The sequence below is a fragment of the Phaethon aethereus genome (assembly GCF_964289735.1).
Source record: "Phaethon aethereus genome assembly, chromosome: 7".
Classification (NCBI taxonomy): Eukaryota; Metazoa; Chordata; class Aves; order Phaethontiformes; family Phaethontidae; genus Phaethon; species Phaethon aethereus.
The window spans coordinates 17,752,976-17,780,677 of record NC_138583.1 but is presented as its reverse complement, the minus strand read 5'-3'; the positions used below and the strand labels follow the sequence as shown (position 1 = coordinate 17,780,677).

At 37.6% G+C, this 27,702-nt stretch overlaps 1 protein-coding gene across 1 annotated transcript in view; it reads left to right on the top strand.

The window, feature by feature from the left end:
* The window catches only part of ADK (adenosine kinase), a gene marked incomplete at both ends in the record, with an annotated part of 297,697 nt that overhangs the window by 143,466 nt on the left and 126,529 nt on the right, over window positions 1-27,702 (top strand). Inside the window, one exon of the mRNA XM_082001891.1 lies at window positions 142-250. Within this exon, the coding sequence (XP_081858017.1) occupies window positions 142-250 (109 nt within the window). The remainder of the gene's footprint in view (window positions 1-141; window positions 251-27,702) is intronic.

Here is a 27,702-nt window from a genome sequence, read left to right as displayed (position 1 = left end):
TGTGTTTTATGGTGCTCGTTGTTAATTGCTTTTATGTTCCTTAGGATCTTTGATTATCTTTGAGAAATTTTGTTCTTTGTGAGAAATTTGCAGTAGTGGTAGTTAAAGAGGATCTAATGCCTGGTTTTTAATCACTTTCAGGTCTCTTGTAGCTAACCTCGCTGCTGCTAATTGCTATAAGAAGGAAAAGCATCTTGATTTGGAGAAGAACTGGAAGTTGGTGGAAAAAGCCAAAGTTTATTATATAGCAGTAAGTTCCACTTCTTTCAAATTGCTAAAACTTGTGTTACAACATTGTGAGGTTTAAGCAATGAGCATGTCTGTTGCATATGGTTTAAGATTATTTCGTAGGCATACAATGAAAGAAAATGACTGCTTCAATTTCAGCATGGTTTGATTTCTTTAAATTTAAATGTACAAATATAGAAGTATGTTTCAGTGTTGTGCTTTCTTAAATTAGTGGGGGGAAAAAAAATCATAAGAACTGAACATTTTCAGAGCTTTTGTGGTAGTTCATGTGGTGGATTGACCTCGGCTAGAGGCCAGGCACCCACCAAAGTTGCTCTATCACTCCCCATCCTCAGCTGGACAGGGGAGGGAAAAATATAACGAGAAGCTTATGGGTCAAGATAAGGACAGGGAGAGATCAGTCAGCAATTACTGTCGCAGGCAAAACAGACTCGGCTTGGGGAAATTAGTTTAATTTATTGCCAATCAAAATCAGAGCAGGATAATGAGAAAGAAAACCAAATCTTAAAACACCTCCCCTCCCACCCCCCTTCCTGGGCTCAACTTTGCTCCCAATTTCTCTACCACCTCCCCCCAAGCGGCACAGCGGGATGGGGAATGGGGGTTGTGGTCAGTTCATCACATGTTCTCTGGCACTACTTCCTCTTCAAGGGAGGGACTCGCACTCTTCCCCTGCTCCAGGGTGGGGTCCCTCCCGTGGGAGACAGTTCTCCATGAATTTCTCCAATGTTGAGTCCTTCCCACAGGCTGCAGTTCTTCAGAAACTGCTCCAGCCTGGTTCCCTTCCACAGGGTGCCGTCCTTCAGGAGCAAACTGCTCCAGCGTGGGTCCCCTACAAGGTCCTGCCAGCAGGGGTCACAAGTCCTGCCAGCAAACCTGCTCCAGCCTGGGCTCCTCTCTCCATGGGTCCACAGGTCCTGCCAGGAGCCTGCTGCAGCGCGAGCCTCCCACGGGGGGACGGTCTTCTTTGGGTATCCCCCTGTTCTGGCATGGGGTCCTCCCCGGGCTGCAGGTGGAGATCTGCTCCAGTGTCGAGCTCCATGGCTGCAGGGGCACAGCCGGACTCCCCATGGTCTCTACCACAGGCTGCAGGGGAATCTTGGCTCTGGTGCCTGGAGCACCTCCTGCCCTCCTCCTTCACTGACCTCGGGGTCTGCAGAGTAGTTTCTTTCACACATTCTCACTCTTGTCTCTGGCTGCAAATGCTGTGTGCCATTTTTTCTCCCCTTCTTGAATATGTTATCACAGAGGCACTACCACTGTCACTGATGGACTCAGCCTTGGCCAGCAGCAGGTCCTTCTTGGAGCCAGCTGGCATTGGCTCCATTGGACACAGGGGAAGCTTCTAGCAGCTTCTCACAGAAGCCACCCCTGCAGCCCCCACTGCTACCAAAACCTTGCCACGCAAACACAATACAGTGCGTCAAATTTACATTTCACATTTTCTAGTAAATTGTTGTGAAGGATGCACAAATTATGTAGAAAAACACTATTAGCATAATTATTCACTGCAAACAGTTTGAGCTTATTTGTGTGAACAATCTTAATTGCTATTTATTCCATAGTAATTACTACAGCACCTTATAACTCAATATTTCAGAAACAATGATTGTGATAAATCTTTTGAATGTGGGTGGTGGAGAAAACTGATTTTAATGATGAAATCTTACTTCTGGAATAAAGGGGTTTTAAGGATGGGGCATTAGTAGATTCACAGTTAGTATTCTTTTTTTACCATCTAGAATCAATCAAGCTAGATTAGTGTACTTGTGTAAATTACATCTTGCTTAAAAGAAGCGGTGTATTTTTTTTCCTCTTGCTCTCAAGTTGATATGACTGATCAAAATTAGCAAACATAAAACATCTATGACAGATTAAAACCTCATAACGTGCATGTAATATATGGCTTCAGTATGACAGCTGCTTCCATTCTGCTACCTGAGCTATGTGGGAATGGCTGGTAAAAAGTGTAAAAAATTGATTATCCAGAAGGAACACGTTCATTGAAAATACAGTTATTTCTTTTAGCTAGTGTTAATGTCTCCTACAGCCTGTTAGCTTGCACTGCTGTAGGCTTTACATGGTTGTTATTGATTCTTGTGTATGGCCAAGGCTGCCCCTTTATAACTGTCAACAAATACTTATAACCTTCTCAGCATACAAAGAAAACACATCCCAGTGCTATGACTGTATGTTTGTGCTGCGGTTAAAAAAAATACATACAGGTATGTAGACAATAGGTGTATTGTCTACTTGTTTTTTATTTCTGTTTTTCAAGTGTTCTGAGTTTCTATTTCCCAATAATTATACCTCAGTCTGTTCCAAGTGCCATGCTTAGGAATTAATGCTATTGGCTAAAAAAATATTGAAAGGCCAAGAGTATAGTTTAAATAAAGAAGAAGAATGACAAATGTTACCGAAAGCTATACTGCACTAAGTTTATTTTTTAATTTTACTATGCTTATATATAATTACCAGTGAAGCTTACAATATACAATTTAGAAAAATTAAACTTAGTGGAGATGTTTCAGGAAAAGTGGGAAATGTTACATGAGGTGAAAAACAGGTTTGGGTTTTTTAAGATATACCCTTCATCTTACTTTAGTTCTAAAGCCACTCTTTTGTGCTCAGTCAGTTTGATCACTTAAATTTTGACTAGATGATTCACTACAATGATTTTCATGTATATTAAAAGCTGTTCTTCAGATGCCATTTCTATGACATCCAAGCTTTGACTAAGAGACAGAGAACTTGGTCTGGAGCACAAGTCTTATGAGGAGCGGCTGAGGGAACTGGGGTTGTTTAGTCTGGAGAAGAGGAGGCTGAGGGGAGACCTTATCGCTCTCTACAACTACCTGAAAGGGGGTTGTGGCGATGAGGGTGTTGGTCTCTTCTCCCAAGTAACTAGTGATAGGACAAGAGGAAATGGCCTCAAGTTGCGCCAGGGGCGGTTTAGATTGGATATTAGGAAAAATTTCTTCACTGAGAGGGTGGTCAGGCATTGGAACAGGCTGCCCAGGGAGGTGGTGGAGTCGCCATCCCTGGAAGTGTTCAAAAAACGTGTGGATGTGGCGCTTCAGGACATGGTTTAGGGGACATGGTGGTTCTGGATTAATGGTTGGACTTGATGATCTTAAAGGTCCTTTCCAACCTAGTGATTCTGTGATTCTGTGAACTATTGTACTAAACTGAAAATAAAACCCAAGACGTTAATAGATAAGTAAATAATACTGAAGTGCTAATAAATTATATTAAATATTTGCAAAATGGAATTCAGCTAAGGGAAACATCTGATAGCAGAAGGAAATCTTTTGGGTAAAGAACCTGTTTCACACGTGTAGCAAAAGCACTCAAGGATGCGTTCATCTAAGGGATTTCTAGGACAGTGTTACCACTTGAGATTACAGATTGCATGTGTAACTTTACTTAACGAAAGGAGACAATGTGTAGAACTGTACACGTTCCCCGATGTTATATTTATGCCCTTTTCTTTCATTTAGCTTCTTTACATGCAGGTTTGTAGCGGTTTACAAGTTTAAACAAAACCATGTAATGAACAATTACCACTGCTGAGGTATGGGATAGCTCTCCGAGTCATTAATTTGCCCACTGTTGTCTGTCTTCACTTTAGTCTTGTTACCTTCCTTGGCTATGCAGTGTGCATATGTTGCTTTTCATTTCCTTCTTTCTATCCAATGGTCACCTATTTCTGGGAGTGCGTTAGAATGTATGTTAGCGACAGATACTTATTCTGGAAACCTGTGTCCCGAGATCATCAAACAATCTCGTTTCTTGGCAGAGCAGGGCAGTTGCTGCTTTAGGACAGGTCTGTGATATCCTGTGGTCATCTGTATGTGCTTCCTAGAATAGATAATATGCTTTTCAATGCAGCATTCAGCAGAATGGCCCTCAGGTGAAACTTAGCTCTGAAATCTAATCAATTCACAGAGGGAGGAGTTGGTACAAAGGAAAATATAGTGAAGCCTTGACACAACCCTTGAAGACAACTTCTGTTACCATGAATTAACACAATACATCTATTTTAGCCATCTGGTAATCAGATACAGCAGACAAATTGAAGAAAGACTAGGACCCTGTAAATCACAGATATAAGCAAAACACAGGGGCTGCTTCATCTTTCTCAAAGATGGTAAACTTTAAAGGTATATTTTAATACTTTAAAATTACTCTACTTTGTATCATTTAAGATAGATTGCATGTACTGTCAAGCTCTGTGCAATTTCTTTCCCTTTTCCAAATATAATTCATATTGCAGTAATTTCTACCATTGACATCTTCTACATCTTCCAGTCTGTCATATTCATTTTGCTGTGGATCAGCTAGCTGTGCTGCTAGTGTCTGATTAGAATTCACTGTGAGGGATTTTATTTGGTTCCTACTGGGGCCAGAAAAATGTCTCTGCCTCAGACATTTCCCTCATTTCAGAATAAGTTTGCACAGTGCAAAACCGAGGAAGGTAACAAGACTAAAGTGAAGACAGACAACAGTGAGAGAGTTATGTCATGACATGTGAATGGGACACAAGCTGACATGAAAATAATCTTAAACTGTGTTTGGTGTGGGTTTGTGGGTTTTTTTCATTTTTTTTATTCTTTCTTTCTTTCTGTGAATCTGTGCTTTCTGTCAGGACTTTCATTTTAGAATTCTTAATGTGTCTTTTTTTCTTACAAGTTATTACAAACTTGGGTGATAAAACTCCATGTTTGGGCACCTTGCTTGTCTTCTTTTCAGAGGCATTTAATAAACTGATGGTAGTACTGTATTTATGTAGGCATCTCTTAGAATTCTATAACATGTATTGGGTTGTGGGGGTCTTGGGGCGGTTTTGTTCAGATCATCAATGTCCTTAGTGCCAAGTGAAATCTGGAAGTTCTTGGTGCTCTGTTTCTTTGACACTGCACACAAACATATGAACATTTTTGAGGCGACTTGCAGTATATAGCTATTAGTTTTCTTATCTTATGAAGGCCTGGAATGCAAAGATATTTTTATTGTCAATGTTTTTGATTTAAAAAAAAAATCTGCTGAGAAGAGTTTTAGGAGAGCAGAAAAGCTGAGGAGAATTTTAGTTGTCATTTGACTCCAGTGAGCACCTCCATGTTACTGTATGTAAGTAAGGGATTTTGCACTTGTCCTTTCATAATGAGAATAAAATGGAAAAGGAGAAAATGCTTTCCTTCATTAATAGCTGGGCTTAACCTTGTTAAGTCTTAACATCTTAAGATGTTAAGAAATCTTAACTCTGTAACAACTGATACTGCTTGCTTACACAGACAGCTGCATTTTAACTTTCTGCCTATAGTTGAACATTATTGCCACCAGTGTGGTGCTTCCCAGATGTGTTATCTCTTGTTATCTCTTGTTCCAGTTAGCCATCCTTATTTTTGCCAGTTATTTAGCTTTACTCAATTCATTTTTCAGTCCAACACTTGCATTCATTTAATGTTTGCAGTTGGAGGCATTAGGTGGGTAAAATACTGTCATATGATGCTAATATTATCTTTGTGCTGAAGTAATAAATGTGTTCTTGAAAGTTCCTTCTGTGCTTCAGTTTTTCTATTTTTTCTTAAATACTTCCCTTTACTAAGCATATGAAATGGCAGTATTGACTGGAGCTAGGTTCCCAATCTGTAGTAACTTGAGTCTTACCTTAGAATGCATCAGTTAAGTAGCTCCCAAAAACCAAAGAGATCTTCCTTTAATAAAATGCTTGTCTCTTTTCTGTACAAAGTAAAATAGTAGACTGTTGTTTAGGGACTGTATTTGAATTTGTATTTTGTGGATATGGTTTGTGTGCTTAAAAGGCCAGTGTTATACGTGGTACCTCTCAAAGGTTTCCTCAGTATCTATGTAGACTCCTTGCCTAGCCATTTCATATAGGTACAGCATTGCTGATGCTCATGCTTGCCTGTGTTCATTAAAGAAATGTAGGACCATTTTACGCCATACTTTATGCATTATGATCTCTTGTCTTTGCTTTTTGAATTTACAGTGCCTGAAAGCTTCATCTCCTGTGCTACCCGTTGCAGGTAGACAGTAGCGGAGCAATGAAGCTTTTTTGTAGCTGTAAGACTTATTTCTATGCACCTGAATTTCGGTTTGCTCACTTTCAGTATTGCCATACAAATGTTTATTCAGAGAAGGTAACTCTTTCACTCCCTCAGCTTTGCATGGGTGGTGTTGTTTCACAATCCATAAAAGTTTAAACTACACCCTTTTCCCACTTCCACGTAGAAAATAGTAGAAATTTCTCAGTGGTAATGCCCTTTAGTTGTACCACATTAAGTATAAAATTTTCTAATATTGCTTAGCCCACAGTTAAATTATATTCCCCACCTCCAGCATCTCTTTTGTGTTTACAAATTTAATGGCAAGTGTTGTTTATTTTGATGTTAATGACAGTTAAGATCAATACCAGGAATTCTGGTCTTAGGCTGAGTTTCAAGTAGGAAACATCATGTGTTGCGGCATGTCATAATGAACCCAATGTAACATACTTATCTGCTGGAGGAGAAGGCTTTAAGGCTCCAGCCACCCTGGTATGTTTCCACAAATACTGTGGTATTTTTATATTTTCTTTTAATGCCTAAGTGCTTGTCTAAGCAGAGAGATACTGTGGTGGTGTAGTGGGCTTGATGGCGGAATTATCTGGTTTCAACATGAGTCTGTCAAAACATAAGCTTGATGTCAGCAATGTGTAGCAAAACTTAAATAACATTCTACAGTATTTTACATGGAGTTTGGCTATTCTCCTTGAGAAAAAATGCTGATTATTATAACAATGTGAGTATAAATGAAATTTCTTTTGTGCTGTCTTCTCCTTTCAGAGGCATATTCAATGAAGGCATTTTTATTGTAATTTACTGCTATGATGAGTATGATAATTTACAATGGATTGTGATAGTTTTTTTCTTTGAGATATGCTGGGTCTGTGTGTGCATCATGTGGAACGAGAGACCTAGACATTGGCAGGAATCAAAATATCTCCTGAAAAAAGACATTTGTTTGAATAACTCCACAATAGCTTCTTTTCCATTGATAACTTTTGCCATGGTGCTCTGGCATCAGTATGTATGCCATTTGACATGCAAAACTATTTCTCACAATAATGAATAGGTTTTATGGCCAGGAAAACACCATTCTGAATGTCTTAACCATAAAGAAGAAGCTGCAGCTAGCAACAGTTAGTTGTGGCCTTTTTTGCTGGCTGGGGATAACATTGCCTTCCTGAAACCCACCAGCCCTGAGGAACTGTGTTTTCTGGAAGTTAGAGCTGAAGTGTGATACATTCGTTGCGGAGAGCTGGTAGGCTCTGTATCTAACCAACAAGCAAATCTGCTATTTACTGGCTTGCAGAACAAATATGGGAAAAATACTTCCTTTCTCATAAATACAGAAATTCACAGCTTTATTTCTTTGATCAAAATGGTAAAAAAAGCTTTGTCTAAACTGGCACCAGTATTATGTCTATTCTGTGAGGTATTTAGGATGTAGTGTGCATTATGCTACCCTTTCAGGTATAACTTCTCATGCGTAGACAATTTTGCCAGTGTTTTCTCGAGTTACTTATGAGGAAAAGTGAATTAGAAACTTTTTTTCTTATTTTTTGCAAAGTTTGATCCTCAAGATGTCATTCTTTAAAGATGGATGCTTTCTACTTTATGCAGAAAAATGCATCATCATCTTTTAAGAAAGATTGCACTTCCTTTTTGTGTAATAGAAAATCAATGAGAATCGGTCTAACATCGTAAAAATATTTATTTCTAAACCTTCACCTTTATGCTATTAATTATATTTATATGAATATTATATTCTTTTATATGAAGAATATACACGTTTCCTTTCCTGTCATTCTTCGCCTACCACCTAGCCTTTAAACTGCAGATACTCTTCTTCAGCACAGCAATTATTGAAGCTCAGTCATCGCTCCTTTTATCATGTGATTTTTGGGTGGTTTTTAGAAGAATGCATTATTAGAGCACTTACACAGCCAGTCTAGCTGCAACAGCCAGGCAGCAATAGCAGGGCCATTTTTCACAAAGAAAATGTTGAACAGGAGCCAAATGTTTGGTGGCAGAGTCTGTTGCTAGGAAATCAAGTTCCTGAGGCGATTAATGACAAAGCAAGCAATAACAAGAAGGCAGAATTACAGATTTAAGAGAGGGAGAAAAAAAGTGGTTGGTGTTATAATTACCCAAAGAAATCCGTACTCATTAAATTGGCTGTTTTTATGATTGACTTTAATTGGAGGTTAGCTCAGATATTTAGCTCCTTTCCCACCCCTTTAAACACACACATGCACATAATCTGTAGAACTGCAGACTTGTTTTTCTAAGCATTGAGAGGAGCTTGCCCTGTAATTTGATCCCCACTGACAGATGCATTTTCTATGCTGCCATTTTGAATTAACCTATTGTGCAACAATTTTCCTCAGCTCTGTTGAATAAAACATCAAGTCTTATTACCTCAGATGGATTTGATAGAGTAAAAGAATGTACTTCTAGCTGAAGTAGACTATTTGCAATGAGTTCAGTGATTTGAACTCTGCCAACAAGCACCAATAATTTGTGATGTATACTTAAAGAACGAAAGAGAGAAGAGCCATGTGGGGGGTCCTTTTGGCTGTATGAAGTTCAAATGCAAACCTCAGAGTAATATTGTTGTTTGTGCTCAGGTTATTCCCCAAGATCAAGCCTTTTTAGGTAAAGCATGTTAACTAAGATTTTTACCATTAAGCAGATTGGTTTTGAACCAGAGATTCTCTTACCCCCAGAGGTTATCCAAACTGTCGGGCTACTGTGGGATTAGAAAACATAAAAATCAATCCCTCTCTCCCAGAAACCCCAACAGTTGGATTCGTCCTCTGAGACTTCTTTTGTGAAGAGAAATTTTCCCTTGTAAAGTTAAACTGGAATAAATGATGTTTTAAAATTATTTTAAATTCCAAATAATTTGTATCCTGTGGTAAGAGAAGAACAAGCTTTCACCTTACTCACTTTTCTCCCCAATTAGAAGAACCTAGGCAGTCGTTTCAACAAAATTTTGGCACAGAAATGGGGAGGCAACTGACCCTGACATTTAAATCCTGTCATGTTTCATTGATCATATTCAAGACAATATTCCCTACTTGCAGGAACTGATAAGTGAGAAAATATTCTTTTACAGTACCTGTAAGTGAACATACAGAAGCTGACTATAAAAGCTAAATGGTGCCATAGGTCTCCAAATTCCTAATCAAACAGTGAAACAATAGAACTGCTCATATTCTGTCCAACAATACCCACATTACTAATCAGATGCCAATGCCAAGCTGTCTGCTTTGTTAAATACCCAGGTTCCCTGAGGCAAGAAGACAGCTGCTATACTACAATGAAATTTGGTAGCTCAATCTATTTTTGCTACCCTTGGGCTATCAAGCTACTGTTAATTCAGACCACCCCAATTGGTACACTTTAGGGATTTTTTTTTCAAAGTGTTTGTAATTAAAATGATAAAACATCATTATTACTCCAAATATGTTGTGTGCACTTTGCATTTGACAGATACCTACCGAGATAAACCCAGCATGTAATTTTCATTGACATAATGGTTGTGATTGCATTACCATTTTAAAAGTATATTGCTTGCGGTGGGGGGAAGGAAGAGGGGAAAGGGCATGCTTTTATTTCTTTAGTAGAATTTGTAAATGTGTTGAAATACTAAATCAGTCTCTTGGTTGCAAGCTACTTGCCTGCAAAGGTTGAATTGGGCTTTGTAGCAGACTGGGGAGCGGTGAGAAGAGGTGTTCACCAGGGCCAGCTCTGCCACCAGGGACAGGCACCCTCTGTGCCACCCCAAGACCACTGCAGAGACCTCTGCTCCCAGATGCCTCTGCCTTTAGGGACAGTGAGTCTCAAATCATATGTAAAGTCTGTGCAGACTTAACATACTATTTAAATGTAAATTAAAAAGGGAAGCCTTCATACTCTTAAGGGGCGAGGTGAGTCAATTTGAAGGGAAATTTTTACTGCAGGTCCTCTTGCATGTCAGTCTTTATTAGATGCTCTCTTTATGAGAGCACAAGAATTTTGTCTGTTACCATGTCAACTTTGTTAGAGCAAAAACTCAAAACTAAAGCACCAGCAATTCAAGGAGTTAGAAGCTGTGACTGAAACAGTATTGGTTCTATCTTGAATTACTTTTTGTTTCAGTACTTCTCTGATAAGTTTTAAAAAGAATCATTAATTTAAGACTGTTCTGAAGACTAAAACTTGAAATTTGTGAGGTTTTCTAATTTGAGGTAACTTGCTTATTTCGGATGCTGACTACCAAAATTTATAATAAATTTGTAGTCACCGCTCTGTGTACAGTTGATTGAAATTTGAGGTTCCACTTTTCTTCTGAAGGAATTGATCTCATTAACATGTGGAGATGTCGTAGTCTGCATAACCATGAAATAAGTATTCTTTGTGTTTATGTCATCAACTGCCACATTAAAACCAGCATATAAATACTACAGCAATTGTGCTCTGTTTTACATGAAGAAGGTTAATTTTTTAACAGCAAAATCTACATGAATGTGTGTAACTTGAGAGCTAAGTTAAGCTATTTATGGTAGCCCACTACTTGGTCTGAAGTTGAAATTATAGTTTCATTTATCATGTACATGTGTAGTAGGGACAGTGCAGTTGTTTAAATACAAAACTTTTTTTTTCTTGCAAAAAGTTATGATTAATGATTTGCTTTGAGCACTCTGAAATGATAAATTTCTGCTTGTTATTTCAAAGGCAGTAAGTTTTTTGCTAAAATTATAGAATGTTATGTATACATAGTGCAAGGAGATTCATTTATGCTTCTTATCTCAAAAATTGATCTGTACTGAATGACATTGGTCTACGCTGTAGACTACAAGTGTTTTTAAATAGCAGGTGTTGCCAGCAGGATAGGAACCTGCAGGCTACTTCTTGATTCTGCGAGTAATAGGGCAACCCCTGGTATCGATACAGGCTGGAGGATGAAGGGGTCAAGAGCAGGCCTGAGGAGAAGAGCTTGGGGGTACTTGTGGATGAAAACCTGGACATGAGCCGGCAATGGGTGCTTGCAGCCCAGAAGGCCAACTGTATCCTGGGCTGCATCCAAAGCAGCATGGCCAGCAGGTCAAGGGAGGTGATTCTGCCCCTCTACTCCACTCTGGTGAGACCCCCCTGCAGTGCTGCGTCCAGCTCTGGAGCCCTCAGCACAGGAAAGACATGGGCCTGTTGGAGAGGGTCCAGAGGAGGCCACAAAAATGATCAGAGGGATGGAACAGCTCCCCTGTGAGGACAGGCTGAGAGAGTTGGGGTTGTTCAGCCTGGAGAAGAGAAGGCTCCAGGGAGACCTTATTGCAGCCTGCCAGTACTTAAAGGGTACTTATAAAAAAGATGGGGACAGACTTTTTAGCAGGGCCTATAGCAATAGGACAAGGGGTAATGGTTTTAAGCTAAAAGAGTGCAGATTTAGACTAGATCTAAGGAAGAAATTTTTCACAATGAGGCTGGTGAAACACGGGGACTTGTTGCCCAGAGACGTGGCAGATGCCCCATCCCTGGAAACATTCAAGGTCAGGTTGAACAGAGCTCTGAGCAATGTGATCTAGTTGAAGATGTCCCTGGTCATTGCAGGTGGGTTGGACTAGATGGCCTTTAAAGGTCCCTTCCAACCTAAACTATTCTATGATTCTATGAATTACCATTTTAAAAAGTAAAAATGTATTTACAGCATATCCTAAAAATCTGTGTCAAGTAAAGTTGTGTGCTACGTTGTGCTTAGCAATTGTGTGCTTAGAGTAAAAAAGTATTTTGCAAAAATGTTTCTGCACAGATTTTCAGTGATAATATATTAAACGTGTTAATAGCATGCAGATTGGACCTTTTACAACTTTGTGATAGATTCTTTAGCCCTTTAGGAGTCAGAAGAGCTGAGTCCAGCCAGCCTTGCTTGTTATCAGGTTTATTTGAAGATGGAATTGACCAATTCTAAAAATAGGCTCTGGAATTTCATTTGAAAGAGGCTACGGGACATAAGACAGATCCTGATTTTGCCTTCGTGCAACAGAAGAAAAGACCTTTCCCCTTTCTCAGGGGATATCTGTTTTAGCTGAGATCTTTGTGGTGGTTTTGAGTTTCTTTCTAAAGTATAGAACTGTGCCCTAAAGACAGGGCTGAGCAGGTTTTGTGGTATGGCTTTAATCCTTCTAGTCATGGGGCTAATGCTCAATCAGCAGTGTGCTGGGTCACCTGCATGTGCCTCAGACTGTCTGGTTTGGTCAAAAAAAAAGAAGATACTGCTTTTTTCTTTTCTTCTTCCTTTAATTAAGGATAGAATACTAAAGGGACAGGAAATATTAAATTCACTGAATAAGTAGTGAGTGCTGTTTTAGAAGAAATTTCTAAGTTGGAGAAATAGAGGTAGACACTGTTTCCTTCTAAGGCGTATCCAGACCATCGTGGTAGCAGGTAGGGCTTGACCAATGAAACATCATTTTAACAATATGAACAAACTAAAAACACCAGTACTAATCCTTGCAAAGTTTTGACTTAAAAGCTAAGGGCACTTAGATTTTGTGCACAATAGAAGGATTTTGCTGATGTGGCTGCTGTGGAAAACCCTCCTGGGGATTTACACTTCTCTCTGGCATAAGCACCCTAATGTGGACTCAGTTTATAACAGCTGCTATACCAGCAGAAATGCTCTCACCTTCCCAGACTAATTGTACTTGCACCAAAGGTTTTATTGGCAGGACTATGTCGGTTAAGGACAACGTGGTTTTTTTGTGTTTCTAAATAATGTAGCTGCTCGGGCAAAATAATTTAATAAATACCTGGCCATCATATTCACTGGAAATATCAGCGTACTCAGACCCTGTAGTCCACAGATATTGCGAAGCCCTTTCTAAATCACATGATTTCCCATGTGTATTATGTGGCTTATAATGCCTGCCCTTTGAAGATCCGTAGATGAGAAGATCTGTCTTGTTACCACTTTTTATGCTAAAGTTACTGAAGTTGTTTTGCAGAATGCCACTGCTCCTAATAGTTTTTTGCCAACTATGCTATTGCAGATGCAATATAACAATACTTTCCTGCAAATTTGAAAATGGTGGAGAACAGCAGTTAACAGTATTTAGCATGAAATATGCTTCAGCATATGCCTCTGAACATGTCTTTTTTTAGACCATATGGAGTATAATTGGTGCTGAACAACATCAAGGTGTTTTGTGAAAAGTAAAGGCTAAGCATTAGAAAAAGTCATAAGATCTTAAAAAATGGGAGAAAGGGAAGAAAGAAGTACTGAATTTTCTGTCTTGTGCTCTCTGCATAACCTGAAGTGAGAGACCACAATATTTTTAATAGATTTCACAGTAGAGTTAAAATTAAAGAATTCAGCAAAACAATGTCAGGTAGTGGGCATGGAAGGTGGTGTGAGTAATTGGAATGAAGCAGAAACAACCTTACCATCCATTGAGAGCATCAAGGAGAACATCGGCATTTATGGTTGGGCTTACTATCATTGGAACTCTTTGTATAGAATGTTCTTAATGCACTTGATCACAGCAAGTAAGGTAAGAATTAATTTCATTCTTAAATATTAATTTCTGCTGTCCTTTGAGGACTGCAGTCAAAACTTAGAGTTTTTATTCATTTACTTATTAAGATATCTTATTTCCAAGACACAACGTAGAATTAGTAACGCAATGTGCTAAAATTAAAATTCCTTACCACTTTATTGATTTTAATCATGAACTGCAGCTGAATGCAGAAGAAAAATTTACAAACTAGAAGTGACTGAAAATTTTCAACAACATGAAGGATCCAATTGTCTTTGAAGAAAAAGAGAAATTTTCAATGAGCATGTATATAAATGATAGCAAGTATTTATTCCCCAGAACTAAGTGCTGTCCCAAAGTGTTGCTTTATACTGCTGAGAATGGGCTGAAGAGAGTTTCTGCTGAGGGCTGTAGATTCTTATCTGCCTAATTGAGCCATCATTTGTTGACATGAGGGAAATCATGTGACCTGCCTTTAATGCATTTTTCAGTAGCAGCAGGAGTGTAAAATGTAGTTCATGGAAAGGGAACAGAAAATGTTACGATTTTTTAGAATGGCCTCCTATACAGAATACTGTGGATTTTGTATTGCAGCAGAATCAAATGTTTGAACATTCGTATGGTAAATATGTTATATATAAAAGATTCTAATTATTTTGAAAGCATTGAACTTCTTTCTATTACAAAGCCCCCAAACCTTCAGAATATGAATTTAACAAGTTCTTCATTTTATCAGTATGATGATAAAATTATGTCAGTAGAATTGAAAGCAGGTTTCATCTTTCTTTTCTTTTGAGCAAAATGTCCCCATAGTAATTTGCCCAATTGCAGAGTTGGTACCAAGTGTTGTACAGTGGTAAAAGGAATAACAGAAAACATTCAATATTATCATTTAGTAGATAAGTACCAGAGAAGTGTATTAAAAACGTCTGTAATTGGAGGCACATTCTCTACGTTATTCAGTCCATCTAGCACATCAATTTTATATTAAACTTCAGTCATGCTCCCTAAACAAATATCCTATTTTATAGAATGTAGAATTACAGGCATGCTGGTGTCTTTTAGAGAGCTCCGTTTGCTAGGATAGTCTTTTTTAAATTTCAGGTTTGTTTTTAAAGTGATTGCTGGTTGTTCTGTTGGTGAAGTGATATCATAGGTTGGAATGTAGGGGTACGGTAGCAAAAACACTTTTGAATGATATGTAGAAATAATGTAACCAAGGGACATGAAACTGGTATAACTCTGGAGGTTAGCTTGCCAATGAATAGAAAAATCTCATCGTGTCTGCTAATTTTCATATCACTAGCAGTCATGTCACCAACTGACCTGACAGGGAAGAGTATCGGAAGAGTACTTGAGTCATCCTGCAACTGCAGATCTCTGTAGGAAATCCTCTAAGCTGAAAATAGTTGGCAGCTGGAAGAGTGTTGTATGTGCTGCTTTTATTTTACTCTTGTCTAGACATCCACTTGTGGCTGTTTGTTGGGATGTGATACTGGACTAGGAAGACCTTTGAGCTGATAATTTACCATTGCAGCTTTTAAGTTTAAAAGATTCATGGCTTGCACCTCTCATTCTTAATTTTGGACCTAGTGAGAGAAGAAAAATGTGAACAATAATGAAAAGTAAGACAAAAGTGTTAGAGGTGAAAAAGAAAAGTATAAATCTTTAGATGTTAGGAAAAAATGCTCCTGGGCATGTTATAACATTCCATCTTTATTGCATGAAAAGTCTACACATACTTTAGTGGTTTATTTTCAGAAAAATTGTGATCATATTAATAGAGTACAGCTCACACACTTGTGAACCATTTACTGTGTTTTCCACAGTGTTCAAGCTATTGATTTTAGATTTGAAAACAGATTTTGTTTAAGCCATAGTTGTCTTAAGCCTGTATTACTGCCTAGGAAGAGACTCACCAGTTAATATCTGCTCTGAAGGCCAAATTTTTAATTCTGACTGTATAATGTAATAATATGTAAGTAAGTAGAAAATTCAAGGGCAGATGTAGACTTTCACATGTAGAAGGCAACACCTAGCATGCCACCTAGGACATGAATTCTATTTTCTAAGCTGAAGGCTATAAATGGCTATAATGGCTAAAAAGCTATAACTGAATCCCAGGCAATATATGTTTAAGCTGGATTCAAGGTCGTCCTTGCCTCCTCTTGTTTTCCCCATTTGGGAGAATAATTCTTACCATTTGACAGAGTAAGGGATATTTTGGTGCTGAGTGACATATTGTCAGGAAGGAAGAGCACTGCCACATTTCCCCCCATTCTCCTCATTTCAGCCCAGTTAGATCAGAGAGTAGAAACCTTACACTTTGTCTTGCTTCGTCCTTTCTACTCATAACATAAATGTATTTGTGCGTGTGCAACTGATGCATCACTCGGGATTTGGAAAGTCATGTTCTCCTCCTCCAAACAATAATTGAGCAGTATTGTTACAGCCAGTAAGAGTTTTTTCCAAAAATCTAAGTTCAATCATCATCTTGTCTTTTCATTCTTATTAGTAAGTAATGCTAAAAGTAGTCATCTACATTTTATTGTAAATAGATGCTACTTAACATTGCATCAGTCTTACAATACTGTATTGTCCTCTTGCTACAATAAAGCTAAGTTTTCAATTTTTATAATTTTAACCGTAGGTAGTTTTAGTTTTAAATTTATGGAAAATACATAGCTTAAATTTATAGAAAATACATGGAAGCTGCTTCCACTGGTAGCTGGAAGACTTAAAGCACGAAAAACAAAACCAAAAAAGTCTTAATATTATTGAGTGTGTGTGCCTTTTAGGTTATAACATGCCCAGGAGCATTTTTTCCTAACATCTAAAGATTTATACTTTTCTTTTTCACCTCTAACACTTTTGTCTTACTTTTCATTATTGTTCACATTTTTCTTCTCTCACTAGGTCCAAAATTAAGAATGAGAGGTGCAAGCCATGAATCTTTTAAACTTAAAAGCTGCAATGGTAAATTATCAGCTCAAAGGTCTTCCTAGTCCAGTATCACATCCCAACAATGTGTGTTCTTCGTTTTGCCAATTCAAAATGTCCAATGGAAATAAATTTCTGGTTTTAATACAACAAGAAAAGGGAGATTGAGGTAATAAGAACTTGGATTTGTTGATAGGGCCACTGGCAAAAAATTGACTCATCCGTACTGGAAGGGCAACAGTAGCCCACAGCTAAATGAAAAGAAAAATCAGTTACATTGTGTGTACTCTTAAGTTTTGCTTAATTATTTGAAGTAAGATTAAATACTTGATATGACATCAATAAACTAAAAATTTGTGTTATGAATTAGGCAAAATCTTAGAGACAATCCTGTACAATTTTTGGGCTAAATGTAGAATGTGTTTATAGTCCCTTCAAGTTGAAGAGCTCTGGCTAAATATGGAAGTTTTGATGAAATGCATAAAACATGTTAGCTGTAAATACTACGTAATATTTGCTTTGGAGTTCTGTTTGTCTTTACTGATAAGTTTGCCTAGCAATGCTCAGAAATTATGATTGCCGTGAAATGGATGATGGTTCAAAAATAAGCCCTGTTCAAATTAGGGGTTAATATTTGCCTGATATGACAAATGAGTAAGAAGTTTTAGAGCAGGCGTAAAAACAGTCCTCAAATTAAACTCCGTTGTTTAAAAAGAATGAAAAGCTTTTAGAAATCCTGTGAAACACTGTGGGTTCATCTTCCACATCAGTAGAGTTTATTGCCACAAGAGCCACAAATGTTTGAGAATATATTATAATAAGCTACCCAGTTCTACCCAGATGTCAATTATTATTATTAATGACTCATTTTGCTTTGTAATTGCCATAAAGTTTTTTCATTACCAAAACCTCTGATGAGAAGACAGCTTTCCCAAAATTTCTCAGCACGTTGTTTTTTATATTGAACTTTGTTTATTTTCTAAAAGCACTTAACTTCTAATGTCTGATATAAAGTTTTTTTTGTCTGACATGCATTATAAAAAGATGCACATATGGTTGATCTGTCTTTGGTTTATTTTGTATAGCTTTGTTTGGCATAATGTTTCAAATAATGGAACACCACAGATCCTTCAGCCCCAAAATACTCTCTGCTGTGTTGATAATATTGGGCCAGAAAGATGGGATTTCATTATTCTGTCATCTTTGTTCCCTCTAAATTGCCACATTAAAAAGATTACTGCCATGTTGGCAAAAAAATCTTGCATTTCAGATGTGTGGAAGTAGAGGACTTAACGTTACAAAGGTGGTTGGCTTAGTCTCCAGAGAGATCCTTTTTTTAAATCTCCTTAGACTGCAACCTTCTTCATTATAATGTTCTCTATACTTTGTCTTTTATTTTATAGTTTAATTTGTTTGTGCCACATGGAAGATTTCTGTTGCTTACTGTAATTTGATGTAAAAATATAAAAATTAATCTTGTCATTCTCAGATTCTCTCCTGCTGATGGGCTGCAGGATTCAGTAGCCCACAGTCACGTGGGCCTTTAAAACTGAGTCACGGACCTCATAAATCATCTAAAACGCAGTAATGGTACAATCTGCAGCTGTTGTCATACATAGGAGGTATCACTTTTTTCACAATATGGAAGGAAATTAAATGAGAGAGGGGGCAAAGAGCATGTTATAAAGGAGTTTAGTGCGCTGCAGGTAATGCTGCTTGTGTTTTTATTCAACATATTTAAGATACTTTGTTAGGATGTGGGATACCCCATTTGGTTTACAGTGGGGTTTTTCTGAAAGGGTAGCATTGGTTAAGCAGAATAAAGCAAACAAATAATTTTCTGCAGACATATGTGGTTGAAGTTCAGTGACTGTTGGCTGTTAAGAGCCCCAGACTAGTGATGGTTGATTTACCTTGCACTAATGTGGGTGCGTATGGTTGGTGGTTCAAATGTGGCAGTAAATCTAAGCGTAGTTTTTCTCCAATACTGCTCATATTTTTGTCATATACCTCACAGTTTTTATAAGAGACTGTTATGTGCTAGTAAGACCACCCGATAAGTTTAGAACTCAGTTTCATGCCTTATGTTGACTATACTGTATACTTACTAATTAAAGTTTTGTTTAAAAAAATTATTAAATACCGTGTCATATGCGCATACTGGGTATTTGAATTTTTAATATATATGTTACAGTGGGTTCCTCTTTCAGTAAAAAGATAGGTTGTCATCTGAATTCAGCAAGCTAATCCTAAAAAAAAAAAAAAAAGGTCAGAAATTTTCAGAAAATAAATTTTCAGATACTAGCAAGTCAAATACAAAAGTAAGCACACTTTCAAGTTGCTGCTTTGTCAAAATGGATTTAGATTTAGGGAAATTCCTGTGGATTTAAGTGAATTCTCCCAAGAAGTGGTGTACCTGAGAGAAATGAAGAAAACTACTTAACTTGCTATGAAATGCACAACATTTATTATCACTTCCAAAGCTGATATTGCTTGCATTTGCAGCTGTTTACAACTGGCTTGAAAGCAGTTGGATAAGTCTGCTTTCAGAGATGGCCATGCTGCTCCAGCTGGGACCCAGCAGGAGTATTGACAGTAGGTTTTAGCTGAATGGGGAAATTGAGCTACTTTGAGCTCAGTAATGCTTTGATTAGGGATACTTTGTGCTCTGATTGATCTTGATAGTTGAAGGTGCTGTCCAAAGTTATACAGAGGTTGTTTAATACAACTGTTCAGGCATGGGTCAGACAAAGTTGTTGTCACTTAAATTTTCCTTTTAAGTCCAAAACCAAGAATTAACCTCATCCCCTCTATTTGCTTTAAATTAGTGATGTTGATTAAATAAACTCCTTTTTTTCTTTCCTCTTGTGTCACTCTCATTACATATTTAAACATATATAAAACTGAGATTTAGATACACCTTATTTTAAAATATTTTCTTCAACAGAATAAAAAAGAGAAATATAAATGAAAATAAAACTGTGGGACAAAATAAGAGCAACATTTACAATCTTGAGAGAGTGAGCTGATAGAGTAAGACAAGTGCTACGGGAAGAGTAGGAGATCATGGTCATGGTATAGGGAAGTGTGCACAAAATACTCTCTCAGCTTTCAGTAATCTGCAGCTCAAGGTCTTCCCCAGGTAAAGGTGGTGGTAGCATGTTGCTCAAGAGTTCTTGAAGTTCGTGAGTTTTTCCCAAGTAAGTATAAATAATAGTCTTTTGAACTGCATTTGTGGCATCCTGGAATAACAAGTCATACGCTTCAGTAGTGTATGTATGAAGTATATGGGGTTTTTGTTTAGAACTTGTCACCTGGTAGTTTTATTTGATGTCCTTTAGTCCCCATAGTATGAGAGACACTGAGCAATTGTTTTCTGTGTCCTTCCTGATGCTAGAAGCTAGCTGTTTGTTCTAGAAAGAGTGTGTTCATATGAGATGGTCAACATGAAGCGAGCAATGATGTGAATGTAGAATGCCAGGCTGACCCCATATGGATCTCATTAGTGTGGGTAGGTTGTGAGGAAACGCATCTAGCTTTTGAGGTGGAAAAGGCTAATGTGTGCAAAGGCTTTAAAGTCTTAAGGGTCGCCTGCAGAAACTAGGAAATGGTGGATAAAGCTGTGAGTTTATAGCGTTTATCGCTCTGCTGTTACATGAGTACTCTGAATGCACACTAAACTGAAGGTGCTGCAAGATGTACTTTCATACTAAAAACATGGATAAGCCCCAGGTACGGCCTTTCCAGAAGTTACCATGGAGTACATACTGTATTACAATCTAGCTTACCCAGAGAGGGAGAAGACCCCCCATCCCTGGAAACATTCAAGGTCAGGTTGGACGGGGCTCTGAGCAACCTGATCTAGTTGAAAATGTCCCTGCTTATTGCAGGGGGGTTGTACTAGGTGACCTTATAAGGTCCCTTTCAACCCAAAGATTCTATGATTCTCTGTTTATTTTCCAGTGTGGACAAGCCCAAGTACAGCATGTGTGCATAACTTTCTATTTTCTTACAGTAACTTTATCTTTCCTTTTTTTTCACTCATATATTAAACATAGTATTTCTTAATTTTGTGAGTAATATTTGGTTTTCACATGTTCGTGGCATCCTGGCTCTAAATTTCACAGTCACGATTTTCTTACTCTCTTTTTGTACACTGGGTCTGCCTGCAATCATGGACACCTGTTTCTGGCTCCCAAGAGCTGAACACTGTATTTCAGATGAGGATGTATGATTGTAATTTATTCAGAATTATTTCCTAAATTTAATATAGACTCTTTCTTTGCTTTTTTCCTAGTTGCTGAGTAATGACTTTTTCTCAAGTAGGTAGACCTTGAGGGAGTGTCATTTTTGCCTAGTTCAAGCCCTTGACATTAAAACCTCTTTTTACTCATTTGAATGGCTGTGGAAGACCTAGGGTAGAATTGTATAAATATTCTAGTGCTGGAGAATGGAGATGAAAAGATACAAGAAAAAAAACCCCAATCATCTAGATTTGGGAGGATAAGGACAAAAGAAATGAAACAATTGACAGCGTGTGAGAATCGTACATGTCTTGAGGCCTGAGTCTGTATGTCTGGTTTGGTGTTGCCAGTGAAGAAGAAAGCAAGCTGAAGAAAGACTGTATTCTTCCCAGAAATCACTTTGCTATTTTGTAAGTGATATCTAAATAGATTTTGTGAATAAATAGGTTTTGTGAAGTTGAAAATCCTGCACAAAAGAAAGGAAAATTGATATTGCTTACATTGTTTTACCCCATTTTTAATTGGCATGCAAAGATTTTTTTTGGGGGAAAAAAAAGTTGTTTTGTGGTTTATGTTTTACATTGTTTTGCAACTCACAGAGCTGCATACATAGGTATGTATACTTTCTGCCAAAAGTGTAGCCTTGTACTGCTTTTAAAAACCTGAGATTATTGGATAGCCAGTAGCACTAAGTTAAAAAAAAACCCAACAAAACAAAACTTGGTAATTTAAAATGTGGGCTGCTACACATGGCATAATGCCAGAACAGTCAGTGATTTGCAAAGAATCAGTAATAACCTGAAGAGAATTTTATCACCATATACCTTTGTACAGCAGTTTTGCCCTCCTACACCTAACCCTGGCAATTGCCTGTGGCTTTGCTAAAAGTAAGGATATAAAATCAACCTTACAAATCATTCCATGTACTCAAAGCAGCAAATATTCTTATTCATACAGGCTGTTGTGCAGAGCACTTAGGATTTGTAAAGTTAGTTTTGTAGACAAGTGTAACAAAGTAATCAACAAATACTTTAAACAGAAAATAGTGGAAAGTGAAGGAGGACATCGTGGGCATGCAGTGGTGCCTTGTGGCATGCTTTTTTTGTGGTATTGCTGGTTTCTTAAATAGTCTGAGAATGGCATTTGTAAAGTGTGAATGAGCTGTATTTCTGCTCACGCCTTAGAATAGTGTGTGTGCCTTCAGATACCATCTAATTTAATTCCTTTTTCCTTGGATATGGTCTTAGTGGCACCACAGTATAAATAGTCCAGGTATTTTACCCTGACTGGTTGCTCTGGGATTCTTTCCTAGAACTTTTTCTGCACAGATCTGCTAATCTGTTTTGCCCCCAAAAAACATTCCCACCTTCTTTATATCTGTTCTTGAATTACAGGAATACATTTATCAGTATAATCTGATAGTAACTTTACACACACAACCTGGTAGTAATAAATTTTAATGTAGAATTTTTGCACTCAGATTGAGAGTGCTCCCTAAAAGGGCCCTGTGTAACTATGCAAGGACGTCATATGCATTTACGCTACGGAGCTAGGTCGGGTTTTCTAAGCTCAAGTTGATGCACTGAAGTTTGCTTACCTTGAGTGACGGTGGACACGCAATGTGCAAGATAGCACTTCAGTTACTATACATGCCCTGGCATTGCTGTATCTTGTGTGAGGCACAGAGGTTCCTGGGGCTCATCCCAGGGTTAGCTAAATCAGTAAACTAAATGGCTATCCCATACATTTCCTAAGCAGTTATGATAAAGCTAATCCATCCTTTTGGGGCACGTGATTATATGTGGCAAAGAATTAGAAGTCTTGCCTTGGAGCTTGTCAGCAACCACATTCAGACTAGTTACATTAGCAGGAACTGAGCTGTTATAGCTTGAATTTTATTGTATATTGTGGTATAACGGTTTCTGCTATGGCAAAATGCATCCAGCTGGCAGCCTTCTCCTTCCCTTATAGGTTACCACCCACACGACAACACTCCAAAAGATAATGTCCGTATTTTCAATTGAACTCTGAAATGTAAAAAAAAAAAAAAAAAAAATCCATCCATAAAAAGGGCTAGTGGTTAGCAGTACCATTGTTGCCACCTCAAGAGCTGTTTTTTCCTCTGAATCATTGTTCATAATATAACAAGCCTGATGATAAATACCAAATATTCGTTCTCAGGGGAAAATCTGAAGAATATTTTCTTTAAAGTACCAAACAAATTGAGTATTCCAGTTCTTTTAAAACAAATATTTTCTGGAAGACTAGTCTCTCACAAAAGTGGATATTGATGTGGTATCCATGTGTGACAGAAAAGGATTGTTTGAGCTCACTCAAGTGAAGTCTTCCACCTCTTTTGTAACAAATACAGACACCAGTGGATGAATGGCTGTTACAGCTGGTGCCTGTTGCAATCACATGTTCTACTTACGGATCTTGCCTTACTCTAGACTTGATGTATTACAATAATTGAAGTAATAAACTTCACAGTGAAAGATTCAAGAGGTAAAAGGTACAGCTTCTACTCAGACTGGAAATGCCTCTCTTTATTAAACTGAGGGTTCGGAGTTTAGGAGAGCAGCATTTCTGTGGCGCTTTTTTAATGAAAAGACTGTTTCAATGTTTGCTCTATTTCTAGGGAGTGTAGGTGGAAGAAGGCAAAATTTTGTTAAACACATGCAAATATAACAACATTCTGACAGGCGCAATGTTAATTTATAAAAAATTCCTTCACGTGTGAATAATTGATAGGGCTAAAGTCTCCTACTGAAGTTTCTACATGACAGATCCATTTCACAAAGGAGCTTAATTCTTTCTTAATGATGCTTTTAAGGCTGATAAATGAGTGGCTTCTTGAAATGTGCCTTTTAGCATTGCAATGTCTTTCATTCATATTTTTCCATACAGAAGGTCCAAATAGTTCTTCATTCAAGTGACCTATAGCCTGTGTAATCTCAGTATTTTCATGTGTGGTCTTCAGCCCATAGCAGCAATATCAATGTCTGTGCTGCAGAAAGAAAGAGAAAACTAACAGGTGTCTGTGAATGCAAGGAAGTGTTTGGGAAGTAGAGGTGGGGTGCGATGCTATCTGTAACTTCGTAGAGGCTTCTTTGGAAACTTGGTACTTCTGGAGTCCTGGTGTCCCATACCAGTGTCTCATAGCATGATGACTACCTATTGTAGGAACCCTGCTTGTCAGCAATCCCAGCATTGAAGCTAACGTATTTATTTGTACAAAATGCAAGGTCTCTGATTCAGTGTGTCTTCCATAAGACAAAACAAATTCATACCTCAAAAAAACCCAACCCCCACCCCAAAAAAATCACCAAAAAAATTGGTTTACCAGTTAGTTTATATTTCTTACTATTGCTTTCCTTTTTTGTTTTTGTTACTGTAATATTCTACCTTTTTTTTTGATAGTGACTAGGTTTTTTTTCATATTTGTCACCTCATAGAAGAGAACACTGATAATTTCTCTTAATTTAACTTTCTAGTGAGGTTGATGCTCTTATTATTTAATAATAGATCCATATAAAATATTTCTATAGAAGTTAATGGACAAGATTATACTCTGCTCCATAAGGCTGCCCAGCTAAATATTCAGGTGTGATACTATGTTTTCCCTTAGAATCCTGTGGTTTCCATGTGCCTTGTGAGTAGAACATTGACAGAAAAAACATATACAGAACTAGAGCTCTAGTTCTGTCTGTCTAATCATCTTCATCAATCAGTCTAGCTGTTAAAGGAGTTAAATGCCAGTGATGTGTTGTTTAGCAAGATTGCTCTATCCTCGAAACAAGTAGTCTTATTGTTGCATTAACTGGTCCCATGCACCTACATTTCCTTACAGTTGGTTCACGGGGCAATTTTAGTACATGAATTCAAGTGTAGTTTTCAAAAGTGCTCTCTTACTTGAGAAAGGCTAGTCTGAAATATTGCATTTCCCTGGTGCTAAACTCCTTTGTCCCTGAATCGCAGTGTTTTTTTCTGCCATAGCATAAGGTGTTCAGGAAAAAGCACTTGATCCTGAAGGCTTACAAGCAAAAAGAATACTGGTAGCGATATTGTAACTGTACAAAAAAATCTCTGAGAACTGCCTGTTAGGAATGGATTTCATATGTAGGGGAAATAATGGCCATTAGGGTACAATTCGTAGTGAGGGGATCTTAAAATAGATTTTTGAGGGTTTTTTCTATTTCCTGGACTTTTGACCATCCTATAAGGTCAAAGGTGGAATTGTTGCCTAGATGGTAGATCCTGCTGTGGTGCTGGTTTACTTCAGCATGCAGCCTTGTATTACAGAAAGAAATAGCAGAATAATATATCCAATCATAATTTGTGAGAAGCTCAGTTAAAATCTACAAACTAAGACGACCATCTGGTTTGTTACAGTCTTCCTGAACATTTAAACAACAGTGTGCATGTTTCAGCTTCAAGCTGATCTCTCAAAAATGTGTAAATGCATGCTTTACACAATTCTGTCATAAAATTCAGTTGGTTGCCTTACTTATGTGCCCTTTTCACAGCGTTCTCTCACATCCCACTCATCTTTAGCAAACCTCTGTAGTTATTCCTACAGATTAAATTGGTGCTTAGAGATGAGTAGAGAGCTGCAGGCTATGCATCTTGTGGATCTGATGTGATCTTTGAAGGCTGATGATGATTTGTGGATAGGCTTTTTATTTACCTGTTTAAACCTGGGAGTAAAGTTGACATTCAGAAATAGCGTGCAGCTCTTGACATGTAGCATGGAAGCCTGAACGTGAATGCTTACAAGAAGATAGATGACCATCGCTTTTGTGCTGGTTTCAGATTTGTGCTGGTCAATAAACTTCCTTTCCTGTTTACTGTTTCAAAGTAACAATTTTGCTTCATGAACAAGTGAAGAGTGTCTTGGCACAGAAATAAACTCTTAAACCCATGCATCTTTGGGCTAGTAACATTACAAAGGTGAAGTTTGAACAGGGAGGCAAGACAGTAAGTGCTTTTTTTTCTTGAACTGCAGGAGTGTATTGAGTGCAACAAACATAAGGCAAAAGGGATTACAAGATCCATAAAAACGTTGGCCCAAGTAGGCACAACTGTTGATCTAGTCAAGAGATGAATGGATGAAAATCACACGTGTTATCTTCCTCAGATTCTCTGACTCAAAGTTCTGAGTATGTAAATGTTACTGTTATTCAGTATTTAATTGTAAAATTTACTAAGATATTTGATCCTGAGTTTTTAGTGATGTGATATTCCATGCATTTAACTGTATACCACATGGAAAAAAAAAAAGTGACTCCTTAGTATATACTGTTTGATGGAAAGGGGGACTAAAGGAAACCTTTCCTGTGCTGACAAACTTAACACAGAATTCCCCAAAGTCTGCCTTTACAGTAATATTTTTTCTCGGACTTCAGGTTCTGTTGCTATAAATGTGAAATTACTCTTAAGAATGCCTTACATCTTTTATTTTAAGGCTATTTATATATAAAGGTGTTACTGAATTTGCTGCTTGTTGTGCATTTTCAGAATTGAAATTCAATGTTAAGGCTTGGGATCAGCATTTTTTCGAAGTTTGCAAAACTGTAATCCTTGAAAAATATTGTACATAAAATAGCAAGCTGTTTTGTATTTGCTAAAAGCTGAGAAAGTTATTACTTTGGCTTTTGCGAAGTAAGATGACTGAAAAAAGAAAAGTTTATCAGAGAGGATTATGGAAGGAACAGATTTATGGCAAGTGTCTGATATATACCCAGAATCCTCATGTTCAGCTAAACCAGACTTGCCCTGGGCCTTCTGGAGCACAATGCCCTTAGCAAGTAGCTTTCCACAGCTTTTTCAGGAAGCAATATTTTTCATCAGAAAGAGGGTCACTCCACTGTTTTTCTTTTTCCTTCTCTCCTGTCTTATCTTTTGAGTTCAGGAAGTATTTTAAATTTACAGCCAGCTTTGAAGGCATGAAGCAAGTTCAGCCCCAAAAGTATTTCCTGTTATGGCATTAATCTAATTCCATGAAAGTAGAACTGATTTTTCATCTGTAAAGTAGATAAAGTGCCTGGAGCAGCAGACCATTACTCTGGGTTATCATGATAAAGAGGCTTAGTTTTGACACCAAAGTGTTTATCGGCCTAACCAGGGGAAGATTTCATCTTTTTTGTTGAAAGAGATATTAATGGATTATAATATTTCTTTGTTTCATGGAGACAATGAGTTCATATTGAAAATGTTGACCTGAAATAACAATGTTCCCATAACATATTATAAGTTAATTTATCTGGAAAGCTACCAGTACCTGGGGGAATAGGGAAAACTAGTTGTAAAATAATAATATAGTGGGCAAGTATGTCATAAGTACATGATAGTGCTAATTTCAGAATTATAAAATAATTTTTAGAGCTCTGACTGGAACTGATGTTTTCTTTATGGCTTCAGTGGTGCCTGTGAGTGTGGTTCATCTGATCTGCCTCATTTTAAGGATGTTCCAAAATATATTACATAATAGCACTCAGATACTGTAGGTGATAAAAAGTTTCACACTTCTTTTAGTGGCTAAAATGATGTCGCCTTTATGTTTCTAACAGTGCTTAAAACATTCTGCATTTACCTAGAAATGGGCAACATTTTATACCTTATTCCTTTTTTGTAACACTGCCTTTTACAGTGTTTAGGATTTTGTTAGTATTTATGTTATAAAGA